The 25,496-nt window shown below is 45.1% G+C and overlaps 1 protein-coding gene across 1 annotated transcript in view; it reads right to left on the minus strand.

Moving 5' to 3' along the window:
• Positions 1-25,107, minus strand: part of CMTM6 (CKLF like MARVEL transmembrane domain containing 6) — an 87,090-nt gene extending 61,983 nt beyond the window's left edge. Inside the window, exon 1 of the mRNA XM_085630581.1 lies at positions 24,728-25,107. Within this exon, the coding sequence (XP_085486707.1) occupies positions 24,728-24,847 (120 nt within the window). The 5' untranslated portion in view covers positions 24,848-25,107. The remainder of the gene's footprint in view (positions 1-24,727) is intronic.
• Positions 25,108-25,496: the final 389 nt, after the last annotated feature.

Consider the following 25,496-nt stretch of genomic DNA (forward strand, 5'->3'; position numbering starts at 1 on the left):
GCTACATCGCGTCTAGTTAACACCTTTTATTTTATTATTCCTTAAAAACCATTCCTGCTAAGGATTCATTGGCTTGTGCTTCTGTCTTCCAATAGTTCCTTCGTTTACATTTTTAGGTATCGCTTAACACAACATACGTTTGCATGGCCGATTTTTTAAAACATTTTTTTTTTTTACAAATTCTTTAAAATGAACATAGAGGGGGCTTTGGATCCGCCCTCCCTCTCACCTCATGCTATTGGCCGTTTCATATATCATTCAGCCCCCTATGAAGTGCCTGCATTGCTTAGCATGAGGAACTATTTCACATCCCAAAAGAACACTGAATCATCACACATTACATTCTCATTGCATACAATAGCACATCTTTCCTAATTTGCCTTTCACTGCAGCAGACATTTTGTTTCAAATGTTAAAGACGGGAATCATGTGTGTATTTTTCTCCATCAGTCATCTCATGTTAATGTTATGTTAATTTCCCATTATTTTTTCTCTATTTGAATTTTCCCGCTGTTTTCTCCAACTGTATTTTATACTTTTTTTCTTCCTTGTCTATGGTGATTCTCACGCAACTCCTGGTGTGCAATAATGCGGTTTTCATGTGTTACCATATTAAAAGCTGGATCTACTGCCTCTAGAAATGCTTGTTATTTAAGCTATCTCCTTTCTGTGTTCCAATGCATACATTTCATGGTTTAAAAGCACGAGTCTCATAAACACAAGAATGAATGGTGGACACCTCTGCCCTATAGATATTTTACTTCTTGCATGTGTATGTGATGGTAACTGACTTCAAGGGAGTGCGCCCTCTGTGGTAGGATGGAAGCATAGCTCTCTACCTAAAAAACAGATTAATACATTACTAAAATCTAGAATATTTCTGCTACATTTACACGGAAGAGTTTCATTGAGCTTTTACTTGGGTAGAAAAATATCGGGAGCAGTAATGGAGGCAACTACAGCTATCTGTTACAAAACGTTAGAATGAAGTGTTAAGCAGTAAGACTAACATTCAATGTAAATTCAAATAAATACATGTCAAAATAATATTAGTTTACAATTTGGTGAATTAAAAAAAAGAATGGCGTGTGAAGCGGACTCTGCAGAAGCGCATAGGTTTATGTTTATATCTTGAGCTATAGAGTTTTGAATTGTGCTTATAGAGGCATTCCATGCAATGTCATATCTCCAGCAACAGTATGTGGCTGTAGGGCCTGGTTATAACTCTGTGCCTTTTGAAAACCACAAAATTAGATTTTAGAAGTAAAATATGTCAGTTTTTAGAAATTACTTTATGAATGTTACTTGCTCTTATACATGGCTTTATTTGAAACATAAACCACTCATGCTGCGGCCTCTATATTACACTTAATTATATTAATGTGGTGGCGCAAGAGAACTTCTTGGGCACGTGGCCCTTTTGTAACATACTTCAATCAAACCTGGCCTCGAATCTCAAAAGGCTAAAACGTGAACCCTAGCGCACAGGCCAATGACAAGCATTTAGGACAATGTTTCTCCTGTTTGACTGTTCATTGGTTGCCCGTGAAGGCCCGTATCTGATTGGGTAGCATATCTCAGAGATGAGATTCGTATCTTACTTCCCTAGCTGAGAGCATCCGCTGGTTATACCAAGTAGCATGCCTCCATTCAGCTCTAGTGGTACATTCTCAGTTGCCGCACTTTAGCGCTTTCTGTAGTGATGTACAAATAACACATTCATACATGCAGGCGCAATCCGCCTAAGCTGCTGAATGCCGGGGTCGACAAATAAGACAGCCTAGCCTTGGTTCCACCTCAAATCTACTTCTTACACCACCCTACTCGTCCTGTCCTTTTATCTCATTCTTGTGGGTTCTTTTTCATCCCTGCTTTGTCCCTTTGCCGCTGTTTTCCTGCCTTTCTCCCGTTCTTTTTCTTATTCTCTTCCTTTCTTTCTCTTCTTGTGGGTCAAAGTATGGTGATGAAAAATAAGTTCTGTTCCCAGAAATGAGTGGTGGTGCAAGGCCTTGCAAACACCAGATCAAATTAAACACTGCTCGGTCTACATCTGCCTCATCCTTTTTCAGTAGTTTGCTGGACGGTGCTGTGTAGTGTGAATGTCTAGTAACCGAAACAGCGGAGGCTTCCCGGCCCTGGCTGTCAAGGTACGTGTGTTCTCCTTCCTTGTAAATGATGCTGGACCCTGGGAATCTAAGGACCATCTGTGCTTGAAAGTGCTGGGCCAGCTTTTCGAGCTCTGCCAATAGCCACGTTGGCCGCATGAAAAACAAGCATTGGCATAGCCAACAGGTCTCGCATTTGGGACCTTATAAGTGTTTAGCCATGCAACAGTTGATGTTGTTGCACCAAGGATATTGTGCTGCATAACTAAATACTTATAAGGTCCCAAAAGCGAGACCTATTGGCTGAGCCAATGCTTGTTCCTGTAGCAGGTTACTTGCAGTGGGCCTGGAACACCAGATCGAAAGGGCTGCCCGCAGGGAATCTCTAACTTTCATGACTAGAGAAGGTGCAAACTCTACAACTGCACACAACATCATATCTGGGTACTAGAGGGCTACAATGAAAGATTGTGGAGCACATTAGGCCTGGTATTATAGAATAATTGCCATCAGGAGACAAAACTCCAATAAGTGTCCACTGCTGCTATACTTAAGTCTTTAAATTTGGGGGATATTGGGTGTTACTTGACAATTGTAGGTTAGCCTGAAGCAGTGTATGTACTTTAATGGGGGGAACAACATTTACAACGCAACTTTTACAACGCACTACACTTACAACGCATTTTTTACAACGCAACATCCATTACAACGCATTCCATTACATAGCATGACACTACAACGCATTTTTAAAAACTACCTTTACAACGCATTCCATTACATCGCATACTACCTTTACAACGCATACCATTACAACGCATAATATTACACTACACTATCCAACACTTACCCTACTGTTGCACCCCCTGGAGTTAGAATAGTAATTTTTACCCCTATACTATCCAACACTTTCCCTACTGTTGCACCCCCTGGAGTTAGAATAGTAATTTTTACCCCTATACTATCCAACACTTACCCTACTGTTGCACCCCCTGGAGTTAGAATAGTAATTTTTACCCCTATACTATCCAACACTTACCCTACTGTTGCACCCCCTGGAGTTAGAATAGTAATTTTTACCCCTATACTATCCAACACTTACCCTACTGTTGCACCCCCTGGAGTTAGAATAGTAATTTTTACCCCTATACTATCCAACACTTACCCTACTGTTGCACCCCCTGGAGTTAGAATAGTAATTTTTACCCCTATACTATCCAACACTTACCCTACTGTTGCACCCCCTGGAGTTAGAAAAGTAATTTTTACCCCTATACTATCTAATACTTACCTTAAATGCAATTTAATATTATGCGTTGTAATGGTATGCGTTGTAAAGGTAGTATGCGATGTAATGGAATGCGTTGTAAAGGTAGTTTTTAAAAATGCGTTGTAGTGTCATGCTATGTAATGGAATGCGTTGTAATGGATGTTGCGTTGTAAAAAATGCGTTGTAAGTGCATGCGTTGTAAAAGTGTGCGTTGTAACGACATACATCCCTTTAATGGCCATTCTGGATTTAATTATTGATATGTATTGTACATTTGGATGTACTGTCTGTATTTTTATTTGATTTTAACTGATCTCTCAAGACTAAAGTGACACTGGTATGACTTCAGGGCCCGAAAAACTCCTGCTGGCCTGGATTTTCCAGACAGCAGGATGGACCGTTTTAGCTCATCCTAGGTTTTTTGAGGTTTTTGCTGCTAATGGTTTTATCCGTCCAAGCAAGATAATGTTATGGTATTCTTAGGTTGTCACTTGTTGTCTATATTTGTGTCATTGTTTTATTTATTTATTTTAAGAGTTTTATATAGCGCTGGCTAGACCTGTAGGTATCAGAGCGTTTTACATAAGGATCAACAATGTTACAACAATGATAACAATTACACGTTACATCAAATGTATGCAACACTTTAAAGAGCGAAAGGGAGAGACAAAATTGAGCGGAAAGGGGTGTGGGGGAGTGAGAAGGGAGAGGAAGTAGAGGTATGAGAGACGAAGGTAAAGTCTGCCCAATGACCGACTAGGTAGGTGACGGCCGAGGAGGGAATCCACAGCCAATTACCCCTATAGCTCTCAAGGTAGCTCCATCAGGCATCGGATAGATAGATAGATAGATAGAAGACAAGGAAAAAGCAGAGTTACAGAAAACGATGAGGGGGGAATGGGCGAGACAGGGAGACAGGGAGAAAACTGTGTCCAAAGTCCGGCTGGGCAGGTGACGGTCAAGGGGATGAACCAAGGCCGTTCTCCTCAATAGCTGAACAGAGCAGTTCCACCGGGCGTCGGACATAATGCTCAGACTCCGCTGTTAGGATAGGCATCGTCAGATAGACAGATCGATAGGAGATCATGAAAAAGCAGAGTTTCAGAGAAACAATGAGGGGGGAATGGGCAAGACAGGGAGAAACTGTGCCCAAAGTTCGGCTGGGTATGTGACGGTCAAGGGGATGAACCAAGGCCGATCTCCTCAATAGCTGAACAGAACAGCTCCACCGGGCGTCGGACATAATGCTCGGACTCCACTGTCACGATAGTGATCAGGTGTACTCAGAGATTGTCAGATTAGCGAGGGGGGGATGAGTGAGAAGCCATGGTCCGAATGAAATCCAGACGCCATCTTGAGGTCAGGCACCGTGCTGGTAGGGTTATGTAAGGAAAAGTTCAGCTCGGGGAAAGAAAGTCACCACTTGCGGGCATGTAAGGGTCAGGCACCCATCAGCCTCAGCTGCGAGTAAATAGTGGCCCCAGGGACTTAGCCTGGGGCTTAGACGGAAGCCCAAGATATACGCGGGCATCCAGCACTATGGGGAGGCTGGAGGAGCTTCTCTCTTTGCTGCAGTCCTGTGGAGCGAGAAGGGGGTGGATGGAGGCCAATTTGGTGGTAGTCGATTGCAGGTAGGTCCGCCATATTAAGGTCAGGCATCTGAGGCAGGACGGAGGTCTTTTGTATATATTAATACGTGTAATTGTAATATGCATTTTATTTGCATATTGCACTTTTATGGTCATTTGACTGAAATAAAGTTTATTATTATTAAAACTGAGAAATTCACACAAAAATGCCACGTTTAGTCAAGATATGGTTACTATAAAAGAAAACCCCGAACAACCACTGTTGGGCAGTTATACTCAGCTGAGTATACCATAATTCGTGCCTCTGCCATACAAACCATAACCCGCACCTCAAATTCAGTTTTTTTAAAACACGCATTAATGTCTTATGAGAAAAAAAAGTAAGACTTACTATTAACAAAGTTGAATTTTTCAGTCAATTTTGGGGGATTTATTGTGTTATTCTCAAGCGTGTCCGGTTAAAAGTGGTCACGTCCTCACATGTGGAATTGAGGACAGGACTGCTCATGTGCGCACTAATTTTCGGTCACAGGTCAGAAATTGGGAGATTTTGGTTATTATAACAAGGACGTGCTGGCATCAGGTAAGTGTTCATGTATCGTTTTTGAGCTTGATCTGCTGTATTTTAATCTTGGTTATGTTCTCTGGCTATCTCTGTGCTACCGTGGACCAGCATAGATCTAATTGGCAGTAATGTGTTTCCTCCTCATCTTCAAGGAGCCTCTCGCCTGCAAGGAAAAGGAACAGAGCTAACTCTTGTGGAGAAGGCAGAGTCAAAAGAATTCTTTAATGGAGACCTTGTAATTATTGGCTAAAGAGGATAAAGCACAAAATAGCCCCACAAATGAATCTAAAGTATGTGACAAGGTTATTCTAGAGACACTAGAGAAGAAGGTGAAGCATTTCCTAAACATAAAAGAGGAAAGAATTTGGGAAGGAGTTATAATCTCCCATATTAGACTCAACATTGGTTTTGAGCCTGAGGGACAAGAAGTCTCCATCACAGAGCACTGATGAACAGGAACAAGATCCACTGTGAATGCTTTTGTTGGACAAAAGACGGAATATGTGGGAGTCGGACAAAATTACTTTTGGGGGGGGGGGGGGGGTCTGGAATTGTGCCATGCTTTAAGGCACTTGTATGCTTAGTATGAAATAACAAGGGTGTTGTCTCAACTTGCTTGATAGGTTTTTTATCTAAAAGATAAAAGGGTAAGCTTTGGTATTTCTCATAACCGCAGATTCGTAGGAGTAAAAAGGATTTGGAGGTAACGGCCAGATTACTTACCAGTAACCCTCATTACTCATAGTCCTCCCAGTACTCATTGTGGCCTTTAACCTTGATGCTTGGTATTTCCAGGAGCTGCTGAGAAGCCAAGCCCTACTCATACCTGATGAGTGAGGTGAGGGCAAGGTTTACTAGCATTCTTATGTGTTATTTTCCTATTCCAGGAGAGGTGGGATCCACCTCATAATTTTAGTCACTGGTACCTACAGGAAGAACGAAGAGTAATGAAGATTACCAGTAAGTAATCGGGCCATTTCCAACCTTCCACCGACCCACCTTTAGCTGCCCACCGCCTTTAACTGTGCGTAGTGGGGTTTGGCCAACCTGCAGTGCCCCACCCTCATTATGCACCGCCTTTCGTATAATTCAGTTCAATTGTAGTTAAAATGGTAAATACTTTTTTTTATTAAACCAGCCTCCACCCCCAATGGATCTGCTCCAAACCGGACATGCCGAAATGTAGTCATTTACACTATTTGATTGGAAATTTTTGTAGCGATCTGTCTTTTCAATGGAAAGTCAGTCTTAACCATAGATACAATTATTTAACTGACAATGCAATATTAAATATATATGCTTTATACATATACACACACACATATATATATATATATATGTACACATACACACACATATATATCACACACACACACACACACACATACATACATACACACACACACACACATATATATATATATCACACACACACACACACAGGTAAGTGGCACAGAATTCTTGATACACATAAGGTTAGAATAAATGGTAAACAAACACCTTATTTAATAAAGAAGGTGTGTGCATCAGGCAGTCGAATATCTGCTACACATCCGGTTTCTACTCAAACAAGGCCACTTTCCTAGCTGTCAAACAGTCTGTTGAATAATGTCTGCTGATGCCGGTGCTTGTGTGCAGGGCTGCCGTCAGACGCCGGGCAAATGAAAGCAAATGCAGCAAGAATTTCCATTACATGACTTGTGGGGAATTTCCACCAACTTTTTCACAAGTGCTGCCCATAAAATATCCCTCTCGATCTCAGTCCAGATTGTGTGAGAAAGTATTGTTCATTTTGTACGCGTCTGGTTTCTTTCTTCCTCATAAAAAGCATTACGTCAAATTAAACTTCCACCGGAAGTTTTAAGCCTAACCCGAGACGCCCATCTTGTCTACATTTAAATATCTGGTAGTTCTCTCTTTGGAAGGTACACCCACCAGGGAGGAAAACGGGCAAAGACAAAAACAAAGAGATACTGAGAGGAGCTGTCGGTAAAAATAAAACTAGAACTTTTCTTGCCCTTGCCCAGAAAGAGGTCTGCTTAACCCTCTACTCCCGAGCTCGGAAAAGCATCGGATGCATTAATATTTTTCAGAAAGTACAGAAAACACTCCCCCTTATTGTAATACTTAAGTGCTGCTATATAATAATATACTTGGACTGTCTAAAAGTGTTTTAAGGCGATCATTAGGCGGCATGTAGGCACTACATAAAACACCTATACAAGCAGACCGGCATAGGTCGCAACTCTATGAGAAAATCCTCCTCACTTCACCTTCAACTTTCTCTAGTGAGGTGACACCTACGAGGGCGCACATTTGAGGGGGCACATTTGAGGGAGGGGGGCAGTAGGAGCTGAGAGAACGGTAAGGTGTTGGTAGGGCGGGTGGGCAGTAGTGGGGACTATTACGCACGTCAGGCGAGTGAGTCTTGGTCATGAGAGAGTGGAGTGTGTGACGAGGGTGGTGGAGTTGCTTATGTGAGGAGTGAGTGACAGCTGTTGAGTTGGTACTGGGCAGTGGCTGAATGTAGGACATCTTGTTGAGGAGGAATGAAGAGTCAATGGCTTAGAGAGTGGTGGTTGGTGGTCGCACATTTCAAGGTTGGTGCCTTGTGAATTGGACCAGATGTGGTGGGCACGGATGCCATGGTCAGTTAAGTTCACTAGAGCCAATGGGGAGAAGCTAAGTGGGCAGGGAGCTAGGGCCCTGACAAAGAGTTGCTTGGCTGTGCTGGGGGGCTGTTCGCAGGAAGTGCAATCAAGGGGGATGGGTGACCTGCTAGCGGTGGAATGCCAGTGGATAGGGCAGCAGTTGAACAACTGGTGGGCAGCGGACGTGGGCGACAGATGGCTGTGAGGGAATTTATAAAAAGCAATAGTAGGAGGGGTGAACAGATGGCAGCTGATCGATAGTATAGTGGTGGGCATGTACTGTTAACAGTCACGGTTAGTAAGGTACACAACAGACCATTTGTGGTGCGGAAAGTCACCGAGGAATGGTAGGTGGGTAGTTTGAAGGTAGGGGTCCCATATCTACAAACTCTTCTACACCACTATTGACGACCCTAAATGTTTCAATTTGACACAAATAGCTGGTTTATGATTAAAATATTTTGAAACATCAAATTGGGGCTAATCAATGAGCTCTTACCTTTCACCTAGGCATATGTATTTAAAGTTGTGTGTAGTGCCACATACCAAAGGAAGTCTTAGTGCGTTTAGGGAGGGAATTAAAAGGAGGAGGCAAGAATTCTACACTAGGGTAATGGTTTTCAAATTGTTTCAATGATTTTCCCTCACACCCACACAAAATTATTTCATCAGCACTCAGCACCCCGAATGACAAACCTATTTCTCGCAATTATTGTATAAGATGTACATTATTGTAATAATGCAAACGAATCTTGGTGGGGATTAAGGACTCACCCTGTAACATATATGGACACAACTAAGGCTTTTCAATCTATATGCAGTATGAAACATAGAAACCAAGCAAATATTTCAAGTGAGAATGTGGGGTCGAGGGACACTAGTAATCAAAGAGCAATGTTCAGTGTTACTTGTTTCTTATCCGTTTCAATATTAATATGAGAAATAAAAAATATGTATTGTATGGAAAGGAGTCTAAGTATTTGAGGGGCTTTAAAGAATCTCCAAGGAATGATGCTAAAATGTAATATTAATTCCTGCTTGTCATTTTTTTCATATCATACAGACCTGCCAATTCGCCCCGTGTCATGTATAACACCACCTACATCTAATCCTGACATTTTAGCCAAAGGCATTTTGTGCTGGGATATTGTGATCATAGTTAGAAGGGTGAAAGTGAAACTACAAGTCCCAACATGCTAAGTCCTAAAATGCAAAGACTGACTCAGTGTGCTGCACTTTGAAGCTATGAACTCATTTAACATCTCAAACACAGAAGTGCTGTCCAGTCATCCTCTAAAAGGCAGACTCACATACATGACTGCCAACAAACTCTCAAGCAGAATGTCTCCCTACAAAAGGTTCTTATTTCAGTCATCAGAAGAGAGGTGCCTGCATTATCTAAAGGCCTTTGGCACCTGCTCTCAGCCAGGACAAGACTGACAAAAGTACAGAGTCGAGTGATGCAGAAAGCAGTGGCCTAGACTTGGGTGGTGTAGAGTGCAATGGTGAAGAGTGAAGTGGGGTAGAGTAGAGTGGCGTAAAGGGCCACGGATGGGCGGTTATGGAACGCCTTAATCTTGCTCTGTTTACTTTCTCTAAACACTATAGTTCTGTTCTTCAGCCTGAAGCTTGTCTATGCTCTTAGGGGTCAGAATCTGTGCCCCTCTTGCCCCCACGCCACCCTCCAAACACAGCAGGAAACAAAACTGGTGCTGGGAAAATCTTCATACTGGGGGTCCTGCCATCATTTTTAGGTCACTGAAGTCATATGGATTGTGAAAAATCCATCCAAGCATTACACAAAGAGCAAGCGTAGTGAATGAGCCACGCCCCTTCAGCAGGAAAGAGGTATGGGTGTGGTGTGTAGCCAACGGTGCATTTTGGAGCACGCTGTCACAAACATTTTGCTAAAGCATGCTGTGGAAGAGCACTGCAATTTACAGATGCACATTTTCTACTGAAATGGCCCCAAAATGACCACTAGCAAGCAGCGTTACCGAGGACACAGCATGGTGCACAAATGATGTCTGAAAAAAAGGGGTTCAGTGATGCTTTGTCATTTGTAAATAACCAAGGAAAGTGCCGTGATTGTTTTAATCCTAATAAAATATTTGTTTCTATCGCACTTCAGCAAGTGCTCCATTTCTGCTTTCCTAACTGCTGATATACTCCATTGGTAGAGTTCAAATTTTGTTGCGTGTTAGAAAAAAGTCAACATCCGGCCCAGAGCCTTCCCTTTCACACTCAGCAAGATTGTCACACAGTTCACATTACAACATCCTCTCAGTTTAGACTCAGAGAAACAAAAGCAAACACCAATGCTCATGTTAAAAGAATAAGCAGAGATTTGTCAGAAGATGTAGCCTGACATTTGACGTCTGTATGTGAACTTCAGCATGGACATTTAGGGGTGCTGCAGTAGCACCAGCACCCCTACTTCCAGAGCCTATGGGTTAAATTGCACAGAAGCCCTTTCAGAAGATTGTTCACTAGAAGAAGAAATTCACATCATGTTTTTGTATCTGGATTGATAACGCAACCTAGATAATATATATACTTGCTTCTCTGGATCAGTCTCTTTCAGCCAATGACTTGAACCATCGTATATCGTATCTTAACTCAATCCAGAGACATATTTCTCACATACATACATTTGGGGGTCTCTGGGCCAGCCCTCTTTATCCATTGCTCTTCCCAACTTTCACTCACAATTTGCTTCCGCCCACCCTGGCACGCAGCGCGAGGCAAGGTGTCGGCTCACTTCAGCCATTACCTGTCTTGCACTGTAATTGCATACATGCCACCCCTCCCGATTCAGGCGGGAGACTACCATTTTCAAGGCTAGTCTCAAGCCCCCCGATTCCTGTATGCGAAAACCTGAATGCTCGGCAGACTTTTGCAGGCAGGGACTGGCCTTGTCTGACTCGGAGTATACACTAACTGAACTTGGGTGGCGAAGTGAGCTAAAGAACGATGATGGATTAAACCCAGATCTGTGACTGGGGTGAGTGTCAGCGCTCCATCCATCATCTCCTTGTGTTTGCTTTACACTACCAGAAACCTGCTCCTGCAGGTCAGTGCACAACATTTTTGTCACGCTCTCTCTGCCTGCCATAACACTTTCTCCATGCTCCTGACAGGTAAGGAAACAAGCATTTGCAATGCAATCAGTCTCGCATTTTTGAAAGTTGGAGCTATTGGAATTGTAAATAATGATTTTTACGTATGTATTTTTGTTTGAAGTGGAGTGGCGTAACAAGTAAAGTAGCAGACTCGGGAATTGGTGAAGTAAGTTCGAGTTTTGAGATCGATTAGCCGTATTGTGTGTGCGGATGGTGAAGCAGTATTAGAAAATACTGGCACATTAGTTTAGCTCTTGGTTTGTTGGGCCTTATGCCTGCTTAGCTAAACAGTTTAACAAATCTTCCCGAACGTACAGCATGTACATTTTTCTTATTATAAAAAGTGTTTTTTACGCACTTTGAATAGAAATGGCTTATTTCTGAAACAGGTTATTTAGGTTTTACTGCTGTTGCTATAGCAGCACCCGTTCCTGGATTACATGCCAGCAGTAGGCAGAAATTCATGAGCCCACATTAACAAACTTAATGTTGAAATAGGCGATTTCAAATAAAAATGTATGTTAAAAAATTATCCCCCGTGAATAGACATTGCCTGCACATATTCCAGTTGCTGCAATGTACACTGACACAGTTAAATGCTTCCCTTGAGTCCGAGTAAGGAGGGCGGGAGGAGGAGCATGAAGAGGAGACGGAAGGCACCTTTCTGTATTTGTAAATGAATAAGTGGGATTGGGAGATTAAGAGAACTGGAGGGGCAGGTGGTGGTGGGAGAGGTAGATAAATAGCAAATACGGGCAGACGTGGTGGTGGGAGGACAGCATGGGGAGATTAAAAGAACTGGACAGGCAGGAGGTGGTGGTGGTGGTGGTGGGCTGGGAGCAGAAGCTGAACAGCCAACAATTGTTCCTACACAACCTAAAAGAAGCAGGTCAAAGTAAATATTATCCCGGTGAATAGACAGTACCTGCGCATATTCTAGTTGCTGCAATGTACACCGACACAGTTAAATGCTCCCTCCACGTAAGAAGAGTGGGGGGAGGAGCATTACGAGGTGTAGGAAGGCGCCTCTCTGTATTTGTAAATGAATAAGTGGGACGGGGAGATTAAGAGAACTGGACGGGCGGGTGGTGGTGGCAGGAGGGCTGGAAGCAGTATATGAATAGCAAATACAGGCGGACATGGTGGTGAGATGAATGTGCTAGAAGATTAAGTGAACTGGATGGGTGGGAGCTAGAGTGGGCGCAAGCGAGTACCTGAGCATAAACAAGCTCAACTAAGAAAGTGTGCTCTGAAAGTAATAAATACCATAAGGAGTAATAGCACACTTAAGAGGGGCAGTTCTCATGGGAGGCTACAAATGTAGAAAATAAGGGACTACTGAGCATATTAACCAACAAAAAAGCAGCCATTTTTAAAGGCAGACGAAAGATCCAATGGTAAGCGTTGGGGTATTTAAAGCCCATAGACTGAATACCGCATGTCTCGAAGACAGCGCATGCGCTGCCTAGGCGAGACCTAAAAAAACTGTATATTTACATTCAGTCCCATATATAACAATAAACCCGATTGAGGTCTTAACGGAAGCCGATGGGAGAAATACATTCTCTCTAATTATTCTAAAAAAATCTCTTTCCTCTTCTAAAATGTTGGCATGTATGTAATTGGTATAGCATTTTGCTTACTCACATGTCCAAATCCTGCTAAGAAAGCACTGTTCAATGCCAGGGATTGTATTTGTTGTAGTCATTCTTGTATGCTTATGCTGTCTCAATTTAGTTCAAAGCAATTAGTAACTTTTCTTTGCACCAGTAAGAAACATAAGTTTCTGCGATGTCCATTAAAACTTTTTAAAAAAGGGTTTCTAAGGCACCACAAAATACACTTGTCTGCTAGTGATTAGTTCTACTCCTCAATTCAAATGATATGCGATGATTAATTTGTTTTAATTGCATCTTGTTTTTGCAAGTATAGGTCTGCCACGTTTAAGCACCTGTAAATTTTTATTTATTTTTGTAGCATGTTTCCAATTAAAAAAATAATCAAATAACCATCGCAAAAGCTTGCCATGACCACAATTATTGACTTGGACAATGGTTGTTTTGAATGGTTTTGTTGTAACTCTAGGTGCGGGGCTAATCCTTACATGGTCTCTAATCACTGATTAGGTCTCGCCCAGACAGCGCTTGCACTGACTCTTCGAGATCTGCTGTATCTGGACTATACTCTTTAAAAACTGCCCAACCTTCTAAATGGCTCCCTTTACTGTCCTTCCTAAATTGATTTTTTGTATTGGTTAATAAGCTCAGTATCCCCTTCTTTTCTACGTTTGTATCCTTCCATGAGGACTGCCCCGTTACATGTGCTGCTACACGTTATGTTATTTATTCATTTTGGGGCACTCTTTATTCCTTTGTGCTTCTTTAAGCTCAGGAACTGCACCCCACCCGTGCTTACTCCCTCTCCCTGGCTGCAGCTGACTCCTCATCCTCCCCCTTCACTCCCTGTCCCCGGCTGCAGCTGACTCCTCCTCCTCTCCCTTCACTCCCTCTCTTCGGCTCCAGCGGCCTCCTCCACCCAGCTGCATTTCAAACGCACTTTCTATAGCTGCTGCTGCCTGGTTTTGATGATACCAGCTTTCCTGCTGAGTAATCACTAAATAAGTACGAGTTTTCTTTGGATTTCCTGGGCTGCAGACATGGGTGACGAACGGGGAGAACGGGGCAGCTTTGTCAGTGCACCCTGGCTGACCTCGGCATGCTGCTCTCTGTAGAGAACTCAAAACGTTTTCTGGAAGCTTGGCCCGTCTCCCGTCGCTCACCGAGCTCCCCAATCTGCTCTAATTACTGGCAGCTTCTCACCTTACACAGCTCCAGATAAAGCGCCTCTATGCAGGGGCCTTTCAGGCACCGTAGGCGTGCAAAGGAGCACAGCGTGCACTACGCAAAATTTAATTTATTTGTTTGCCCATGTAAATAGTGGCTGGGTATTTCTTCCTGAGTTTTGCTTTTTTATTGTCTGGGCAGAAGGTATGGGAGGAGTGCGGGGTACTGCTCCCTCAGCCCTCCCAATCCCAGCTACCCCCCTCACTTCACACAATTCAGCAGCACAGCACTCCTCTGCAGAAAACCCGCACCGCACCTACTCCCCGAAAGAGCATGCCCAAAGCTCCGAACTAGATGTTTCTTAATTGTCACGAAATGCTGTTCGCCCCAGTACACTCCAGTTTATTTTAGTAGGAGCTAAACACCCAAGACGCGCCTGCAAAAAGAGAAAGAAAGTTGCTGAAATGCAGCTTTTGCCCCCCCACCGTCCCCCCTCCTCCATGTGCTGTCTCATTCACGTGCATTTAACCCCTCCCTTAGCCACCGTTATTGTTTAACGCAGTAAACCCTGGGTTCACCACTTCCTTGGCTGGCGTAGTAATACAGCGACAGGTATTTACTTGTACGTATTTCCAGCTTGTAATCAAAGAAACACAGCATTTGAGGAATTCTATAGTAAAATTCTTCCACACCTGTTGCTGGATGAACTTGAACACAGGGTCCAATACTGTTCTCGGTAAGCGCTGCTGCTCGGCCGCCCAGGTTGTTCCTGGGCTAAGTCTCTGGCGCCGCCGCGCTCTACCGCCTTGTGAGAAGGAGACAGGTTCACCCCGGCACTTACCTTCCGGGGGCCCCCGTATCCCCTGGTCTCGGGGAGCCCGGAGAGCCGACACCCGATGCCACAGGTCCGTCGAACGTATGACGGAAAGGATAACCGCCCCCCCTTGTCCTTCCCCTTCGCAGGGACGAATCAGCGACGTGGAGAGCGTGGTAGGAGGAGGGGCTAACCCCGGAAGCACAACGGACCAGACCGTAAAAAGAGACGAGGGACACAAGATCGAGGAGGAAGCGGTCGAAGGAGTAGGAGAGGAGCAAGGCGGAAGCAACGGAGAAGAAGGACGCGAGGACCGAGATCGAGTCGGGAGAAAGACCGAAGAGGCGGGAAAATCCGAAGAAGACGAGACGTGGTGCGAGGAGTGGTGGTGCCCACCGGAGGAGGCTGGAGAGCGGCCGCAACTCAGGGAGAGTTGCGGCGGAGCCTGTGAGTAATACGGAGCGAGGGCGCAAGAGGAGTGGGTGGAGGTTGGGACCGGGTATAGGAAGGGAGGGATTGGCTGACGAGAGGGAGCACTGTTTTGAGTAAAAGCCCGCAATTGTCTGCACTGTAATGATTAGTCAGCCCTAGGACTGCACTTTCCTGAAACCCCTTTCTCTCCCATGTTCTGTTGGTTGTGAGTTGCCTTAGGTTCATATACCCAAGTAAGGAAGATAGTACGAACCCTTTCCCGATCTATACCTTACTCCCTTCGTTTCCCCCCCCTTTTTTTTGTTTTACCTCTTCACCGTTCTTGCCCAAAATCACCTGTAAATACAAACACCCTCATAGGAAAGGAGGGCAGCACAATTCTCACGTGGTGTTGCGGTGAAGGGATACAACCTGGTACATGCCATATACGTTACTGACAGCCGTCTTTTCCTCTCTCCTATGAGCCTCCCTGGGACGAATGTGGGTCCGGATATACAACTAGAAGAAGAATCTCACAAAGTACTCGGAGCGGTCGGAAGGGGCGGAGAACCATCAGTCAAAGGACCAGTAACAGAAGAAGAACCACAAGGGGCCGTTGAGACATCCCTACCACCCTCGTGTGGCCCATTACCTGTCATTTCGAATAAAACGCGCAAAGCATCTCACTATATACAGCCTCCTCGTCTGATTATCCGACCCGCCCTCCCACACGCCTAGTGTAGCTGAAGATCCAACTCCCCCACTGTACCAGGGCCCCACCTACATCCATGTGCTGTCATTTCAGCATCACTAGACTGCATTATTGTACCATCTGCCTGCACCTTAATACGCATGGATTGTGCGGCATCCATAGTGTTTTAAAACAAGCATTTGCAATGCAATAGGTCTCGCATTTACGCGAGTTGGAGCTATTGACATTGCAAATGACAATGCCTTTTATTTTTGTTTTCTTTTTCAAAGCATAAATAAAAGGCATTGTGATTTACAATCCCAATAGCTTAAACTTGAGTAAATGTGAGACCTATTGCATTACAAATGCATGTTAAACGTGGAGGGGATGTGGCGTTGATGCTCTGGTGCCTCTGTCAGTTTTTAACCCAAACAAATCAGTATGTAAATCTCAGAGCCGAGGCCTGCGCTGACCCATTGTGAGAGATTGCGGGGCGAACTCAGCAGTATGGCACCCTGGAAGGGCTCTGGGCAGAACAGACAAAGCGATCCCACCCCTCAGGAAGCGTCGGAATATACAGAACTACAATACCCATACCCCTCCTCTGTCTATCCACAGACGGGAAACGAGTATCCGGAAGGGGACGGGATTAACCCCGGAAGTTCAATTCAACGACCACTGAAAGGAGAAGGGACGCCGTGGTCGCGGACCAAAAGCGAGAGAGCAGAAGGGAATCGGGAAGCACGGAAAGAAGAAGACGAACCCGGAACCAGGACGACGGAAGGAGAGGACGCGACGGACGAGACGCAGGAAGAAGAACGAGAGGACGCAGAGGCGGAGGAGCGGTGGTTTGAGGAGTGGTGGTGCCCGCCGGAGGATGCTGGGGAGCGGCCGCAACTCTGGAGAGTTGCGGCGGAGCCGGTGAGTGAAAGCATCCCACGGGCTTAAGGGTTGAGGGGCAGAGGTACTCTGTGGAAGGTGAAACGTGGAAGGGAACAGAGTAGTAGAGGATTGAGTGGAGGTGGGGGGGAACAGGAAAGAGGAGCTTTTTATACTCTCAGTATTAGTTGCACGGTCTTTAACCTATTCCGTATACCCTGGCTGTAACTTGTTAGGCACCCTGGACTTCATAGCCCCACTACCTTACGTATAGCACATGTACGGCTAGGAACAGGACCAGACGCAAAGTCACACGAGTCTTACTGGTTTTTTTCCATCCTCTGTTTTTTTTTCTTTAATACCCGTTCCCTTCACGACCTTTCAGCTGATAGACGTTGACCAAACACTTGGTGGTGTGGTGACGGTGATACTAAAAGTTGAGACCCAATTTAAAGATATAACTGACGGCTCCCTCTTTTTCCTCCTATGAGCCTTCGGGAAGACGGCAGTGACACGGACGAGGAAATACCGGGCACGTCAAGTTCTACACCCAGATCAGACTCGGCCGGAGTACTCACAGGAGGAGAATCGGAAGAGACGCTATCACCAAGGACTCTATTATCCCACAAACAAAATAAAACTCTTTCTCTCGGCAAATACATACAGCCTCCTCGCCTGTTTATTAAGCCTAGCCTCCCACACCCATGAACTGAATCCACAAAGAGAAGTTATAGAACTGCCCCTTCCCCACCCGCTGCCAAAAGCAGAGAGGAGGGAGGGGGCCGCATCTGAAAGCAAGGGGGCCCTAGACAGCTGGCCCTAGCCCTTGCTCGGGGGGATGAGGCTCTAACTGAAAACAGGATTCGGGTTCTGTCCTGCCTATTCAACGCTTTGTGTCCGCGCTGCACAGCTCTAAACCTCAAATGCCAGGACATCCGCTGCTCTCCAGGAGAAATGCTGGGGCTAGGGGGAATATAACACAATGGAAGTTCCAGCTCTTGGTGACGAACTGACGAATGAGGGGCGCTAGGGGATGGTGGGGCTCATAATCCTAGGGCAGCCCACGCTTACTGTGAGGAATTTTAAGGTGGGGGCTAAGGGCACCGAGAGCAGTAATAGGACACCAGCCTACGGGCGGAAGTTGTGGACTGACAATTGTGTGTGTGGGTTGGGGGTGTGTGGAGAGGAAATGAGGAGACACGATGCCAGAGAAGGTCATTGAAAATAAAAACAACAACCGGCTCAGTCCAGGGTGCCACGGTATGTTTGCGACGCTGCGCCACATCAAAGATAAAATAAATAAACGGAGCGCGGTGTCCCTAAAGCGGGCACCGCGCTCCGACTTAAAATAAATAAATAAATGGAGCGCAGTGTCACTAAAGCGAGCGCCGCACTCCGAATTAAAGTAAAAATAAATAAACGGAGTGCAGTGTCCCTAAAGCGGGAGCCGCGCTGAGCACGAATATACAACTAATAACAAGCTGTCACCGTTGCACGAATGAGATAAAAGTCCCCACCGACTAATTCAAGGAGACCGTGTAACGCCGCAAGGAAACGATCCAGGCGGGATGGGCGTGGCCAAAAGGAGACAGGGCGGTAACAAAGAAGCATCATTTTCAATCGGAGGCCAGCGTTTAGCATAAATGATGACGCCAGCCAATCAAAATGATGGGCGGGGCTTCGACTCCACTTCAGAAATCTTATCCATTACAAGACGCCTCTCAGAGAGAGGAGCACATGTGCGCTCCAACGCTAGGCGAGACCTAAAAAGCTGTAGCATACTTTTATATGCCTCCGCTGTTTGTTAGTACTGTTTCTTATCTCTTTTTTCTGTTTTTTTTTGTATTTAGCACTGTTTCTTATCTCTCTTTCCCATCTATCTCCCTTTCACTGCCTCCCCACCTGCCCCCTTCACTCTTCCTCTCGCTCCCTCCCACTCTCTCCTAACCTCGCCCTTCCCGTTTTAGAACCCATATATTTTCTTTATTATTTCTTAGGATCCCTGTCGATGGTTAATTACGACCTCATACATAAAGGCACATTTCATGTCTGTGGGGAGGGTATCGCCTAAAAAGGATACATTCATCCAATCTGTGCACCATAATAAGTAAACCCAACAAACAGATCATTAAGCACTCGCCCAGCCCCCTCTAAACACACTACCAGTGCCGAGGCTCACAAGGCATTATGCATTCCTAATCTGCCGGCTGCATGTCAGGAGACTCGCCATGGGGCTCGCACAAGACAAAAGAAAATAAATGATAGATTTATCCACTTTATGATGCTAGGTAATTATTTGTTAGGTTTCCTTATCATATAGGCTAGATCACGATGTTCTTCAAAATTTCTGAAAAAGGTCGAAAACTAATATTATAGGGCGCTATATTAAATATGTTAACGCTTAAACAACACTTAAGTTCAATTTTACACTGCGCATGCCCTGTATTTATAGAAAGCCTGTACGTTTTCATACCCAGACACTGTCGTCTAACAAGTTATAAGAAAACAAGAGCCGGTGGTACTGCACCGCTTCCTTACTTCTTGGATTTTCATGTATTGCTTATGATGCTGCTGGGATATATTTTACAAAAAAACATAACCAAGAAACATTGTTATATGCAACCCCAATAGCTCTAACTTTAACTAATGCGAGACTGATTGCATTGCAAATGCTTGTTATCCTATTGGAGGGCCAACATGGGGTCAGGTTATCTCCAAATAATAACATAGCTGTTCAGAATAAGCAATGGAGGTTGTGTAAACGCCAAACTGCCTGCTTCCTAGAACGAGTGCACTGTTGGAACACATACCATTCAAGTCAATTTCTAACTTTAGGTAAGCCCCCCGTGCTTCATTCTTTACATTTCAAACGTGTCACGCTTGTGAGCAGATTGACTAATTTCGATAAAACTCCTGTTTGCAGCAACATGCTACACGATGTGAGCGGCCAGTTGCAGTGAACTCGCGGGCTACATCTGCGGGAGTCTTCTCCAGAGGTAAGCCCTTACTGACAATGCGTTCAGTTTTTGCAATAGCGTGGACCACAATAGGGTAGAGACTTAATATCGTTAATTCTTGTTTGCAGTAACGAGCGATAAGAAGGAACAGGGGAGGCATGGAAGGGGGTGAGAGCGGCGGCTGGTCTTTCAGGTACGAGTACTAGCAGCCAGCATGTTGTCTAAAAGCCCTTTTTGAATTTAATTAGGAACCGAGTCTGAACAACATTAGTTGTTTTGTCTTGCAGAAACCCCGCATGGCACTGATCACAAGCTGCGTCGTATCCAGGCAGGGGACACATAGCATCGTTGCAGGTCTCCAACTAAAGATCTAGAATCAGGCGACGATAAGACGACTTCACACCATGTATTATTGTAGAGTTTAGGCAGTGAAGCCTTGCGCTTACGTTTAAAGGAGATAATATGGAGCAAGAATAACAGCAGTATTTTGTTTAATATTGTCCTAGATAAATCATCATTGCACGCAGGAATGGAGTCCAGTGCGGATCTAGATATTCAGAAGCCCTGATGAGAGTCCTAGTACCGTGAGGATTAGAATTCGAAACGTGTTGGTAATCTTTTCACAGAGGAACTCAAATCAAATATCCGCAAGTCTTGAGGGAGTTGAACTGTTTCCCCTATCTGTTAAATATTGTTCCCTTTGATTGTAAAAGACGACTTTGAAGTTCTGATGAATTACACAGTGTGAATACTAATTGTGAAATCGTGCAAAAGAAAGATTAGTTGCTTAAGGTGTTTGTTGTTACGAGTTTGTTTTCGGTTTCATTCTGTGTAATATTCAATGTGTATTATTTACTATGTGAATTAAGTTGTTGACTGTCCTTTTGAATATTGTATGTCATTCATTTTTATATGACGACACATCTTTCTCTATGAATTTTCAGAAAACAAATGAATTATTCAGAAAATAATACGGGTTAATAAAAACCTGATTTAAGAAAAGTTAAGTTTGTTGATCATTTCAGCTTTTAAAAAATATGCTGAAAGCAATTTGAAGGCTCGGGTAATCACTTTTCTCTTTCCAAATAATAACAAGCATTGGCAAAGCCAATAGGTCTTGCCTATGCAAGAGCTATTGGCTTTACCAATATGTTTTAGCCATGTTGTACAAAAGGGTGGCTGCTGTCCAGCATGGCTGAAAGTTAGGGGCATAGAGGAGAGTGGTGAGGAGTGTTGCAGAGTGGAATGGCGAAGAGTGGATGGAGTGGAGTAGCATTGAGTGTTGTGTATTGGAGTGACATAGAGGCATTGGGTGTTGTGTACTGGAGTGGCATAAAATTAAGTTGCTTAAAGTGGAGTTGCATTGAGTAGAATGGGCTGGTGTAGAGTGAATTGGCATAGTGTGTTGGAGAGAGTAGTGGTGTAGAGTGCAGCGGCATAGAATTCAATGGCATACAATCGTAGATTAGGGTGGTGCATAGTAGAGTCAATGGTGCAGAGTAGAGTGGCAGAGAGTGCAGTGGTGCAGAATGGAATGATACAGTGCATTGGCATAGTGTGCAGTAGTGCAGAGTAGAGTCCTGTAGAGTTCATTGGCGGACAGTGCAATGTTGCAGAGTAGTGTTGTACAGTGCAATGGTGAAAGGTGGCGTAAAGTGCTTTGGTGTAGAGTGCAGAGGGGTAGAGAGCCATAGAGAGCAGTGAGAGTACAGTGGTGCAGAGTAGAGTGCAGTTGCATAAAGTGCATTGGCATAGAGTAAAGTGACGTAGAGTGGAGCGGCGTGGAGTATAGTGAAGTACAGTACAGTGGCGGAGAATTCAGTGGAGTAGAGTAGGTTGTTTCAGAGTAGTGAAGTGGCGCACAGTCGAGTGCTGTAGAGTAGAGTGCAGAGGAGTACAGTGGCTTAGAGTGTAATGTTGTAAAGTTGTGTAGAGTGCAGTGATGCAAAGCAGAATGCAATGGCATAGAGTACAGTGTTGCAGAGGGGAGTAGAGTGGCATAAAGCGAAGTTCTGCAGAGTGTAGTGGAGTGACCTAGACTTGAGGGGTGTAGAGTGGAGTGGGGTAAAGTAGTGGCATACCGTGTAGTGGCATGGAGTACAGAGGGGCATAGAGTTGTGCAGAGTGGAGTAAAGTGCAGTGGCACAGAGTGCAGTGGTGTGGAGTGGTGCAGAGTAGAGTGGAGAGGCGTAAAGTGGAGTATGCATGGTGTGGTAGCACACTGTCATTACAGACAACACATCTTCAATTGAAATTACCATTACAAAAGCACAGACATAACTAATAAAACGATACAGCCTACAAACGATAATGTGTGGAAATGATATCACCTGGTGTATTGATTTGTTTTCATCATATTAAAGTATTTGTTTCCAACATACTTCAGAATTAGCAAAAAATGTGCTTCATTTGTGCCTAATTCTGATATATTCTGCAATACTTGCCTAGTTCATTCAAACGTTGTATGCTAGGGGGAAAAAAACTTTCCTACCCCCAGTATCCAGCAAGATTGTCACATAAATACTCTCACTTTGAAGTTGGGGAAAGAAAAGCAAACTTCAAGCTCTCTCAGAAGACAGAGCCTGGCATTTGACCTCTGTCTTTGAATGCACAGCAAATATGACAAGATAAGATTTAGAGGCCTGTTTACAGAAAGGAGCACTAGTGGAAAACTACAAAGAGAGGTAGTGTGAAAAGGCTTTGCTCCTTATCACTACCAATAACACACCACTACCAACAATATCATCCTCAATACCACAACCATCAACACTAAAGGAACCAACTCCACCACCAACAACAACATCCTCAATACCACCAACATCAACACTAAAGGAACCAATACAACAACCAATAATATCACACTGCCAATAACAGACCACCACAAATACCATCTTCCTCAATACCACCAATATTAATACTGAAGGAACCAATACCACCTTGGTGCGGGGGGTGCCGCGGCGCCGCTGTGCTCGTGACGAGCTCAGCTCGCCATGACTCACAGTGGAGCTGTGCTCATGACGAGCTCAGCTCGTCACGACCCCGCCCACTCATTAATTCTCCCGCACAGGCGGGGGGAATTAATCGCGCGTGGGCGGGTCACGGCAGTTATGACGAGCTCAGCTCGTCATGAGCACAGCTCCACTGTGACTCATGACGAGGTCAGCTCGTCATGAGCACTCAACGGGTTAATACCTTCAACATTAACACTAAAGGAACCAATCCCACTACCAATAATATCACACTGCCAATACCAGACTACCACAAATACCATCTTCCTCAATACCACAAATATTAATACTGAAGGAACCAATACCACAACCAATAATATCACCACTACCAATAACACACCACGACCACCAATACGATCATCCTCAATACCACCAATATCAATACTAAAGGAACCAATACCACCTTCGATAATATTACACTGTCAATAACACACCACCAATACCATCACCATTAATACCTTCAACATCAACACTAAAGGAACCAATCCCACTACCACCACCAATAATATCACACTGCCAATACCAGACCACCACAAATACCATCTTCCTCAATACCACCAAAATTAATACTGAAGGAACCAATACCACACCAATAATACCAACACTACCAATAACACACCACCAATAAATATCGTCACCTTCAATACCACCAACATCAACACTAAAGGAACAAATACCACTACCACCACCAATAATATCACACTGCCAATAACAAACCACCACCAATACCAATGGTCAGTGCCGGCTTTAGGGCAATGCGCCCGCACTGGGCGCTGGCCTGGAGGGGGGCGTTGACCTCAGGTGGGGGCGCTGTGTTTTAGCAATAAATCAACAAAGCAGCTGATGCAGAGTACCATGTGTGTCCAGATTTCAGGCAGCAATAAAAATATGAAGATAACTGTTGTGATTCATTTTCCTGCTAGAGAGATAGGGGTTTTGTCTAGTGGCAGATGTGGCTCACCACATGGTAGCGCAGAGGGTTAATATGCCTGCAGCAAAGAACACATCTATATTTTATATGGCTAACTGAGTGGATTAGTAAAGGCAGCGTTTTAAAACAAATGACATGTATGCGAGAAATAGGCTATGGAGAGATGAGGGGCCCTTTTGCCATGTGTTAGTGAGGGAATCTGAGGCGGCGGTAACGGGGGGGGGAGGAGGAGGGGCGCTAAAAAAAGATTGTCGCATCGGGGGCCAGCAGCGCTAAAGCCGGCACTGTCAATGCTGAAGGAAACAAAGCCACAACACAACTACCAAGCACTGGCAAAGCCAATATGCCTGGCTTTCACTTCCTATCGCCAGAAACATAATGCTGCAAACCAGTGTTTACATGCGAGTCACATTTAACAGTGATATAAAGTGAGCAGCACTTGCTCTTTTATATTTCTCCTGCGTGTGAAGTGTCGTACGCCCCTCCTTCCCCGTGCTTTGGTCTCGCCTGTGGGTGGAGTGGGTCGGCCCAAGGCTCAGAGGGTATATGTCTTGAAGCGAGTGGGTGAGATGGAGCCGTTCGCGGGGGGCGGGTCTAGATTGCGACAGTGAGTGTAAGAGGCACGGGGCAGAGGGTTCAAGTAAAGGAACAGGTGTGGAGCGGTGAAAAGGGATGCTGCCAGGGGGGCTTTCGGTAGATATAGAGGCATTTGGGGTGGGTAGCTGAACTCTAGCTGGGTAAAGGCCCTGTCGATAGAGGGGGACTCTCGTGGAGGGTAGCTGTGCCCGGTCGCTGGTGGTGGTTAGTGGCAGACCAGGTGAGCACCCCGGTGTGGTCTTGCTTGGGTAGGCTAGGCGCGCGCTTAGATGTAGTTTAGGCGCGGCCCCGGCGAGGGCTAGTGGCCCTCTTGCGACGACACCCTCTCGGCGGGCCTCTCTAGGGCTCCATACTCACCACCTCCAAGAGTTTGAGGGCGAAGCGTAGAGGCTGCAGGTGCTTCCACCACACAAAGGTGGGTCCGTCATCTTTCTTCTCGACGGTTTCCCCGTAGACAGGAACATTCCCTTCCGCCATGGCCTCCCGGTAACACGAACAGATCAACGAGAAACAACCCTAAACAAATCCGAAGGACCGCCACAAGGCACCCCCCTCAGCGCCTCGACGCCACCTCCAGCCCCCCCCCGCAGCGCTGTGCTCGAGGTCAACGCGCACGGAAGCAGGAGCGGGGCAAGCTTGCGAAACTCCGAAGCGAAAGTGAAAGCAGCAGCTCCCCGAGGTGCCCTGCCCAGGAAGGAGGAGCTGTCGCCGCCTAAGCTGCAGGGCGAGGGTAGAGTAAACACCCGAGCGCCACAAGATGCAGCTCCCCAGTGCGACGCCTCCCTCGGTCATAACAAACCACAATACGATCAAAACTAAGTCAACCACAATGCGCATTCGTCTTGATACCTGCAGAGGCTCGGCACTCTATTGTTGCCAGGAAATAATTCAATTTATTTATTATTATTTTATTTTCAGCGCATTTTTTAAATTGGCACCTCCACCCCCTTTTTGCGTTGTGTGACGCAAATCTCAAATATGCAAATATAGTGGTTTTGAAAGGATAAACCCTACCAGTAATACCAGCCTTACTAAAAGTCTTCTGCCAGCAGGCGGGACCTCCCTCTGAACTGTGTTGTGCTCGCTGCCTCTTTCCTGCCACTCTCGGCAGCGGGCGTTTCCTACA

This window comes from Triturus cristatus, chromosome 10, assembly GCF_964204655.1.
Source record: "Triturus cristatus chromosome 10, aTriCri1.1, whole genome shotgun sequence".
In the NCBI taxonomy this organism is placed as follows: Eukaryota; Metazoa; Chordata; class Amphibia; order Caudata; family Salamandridae; genus Triturus; species Triturus cristatus.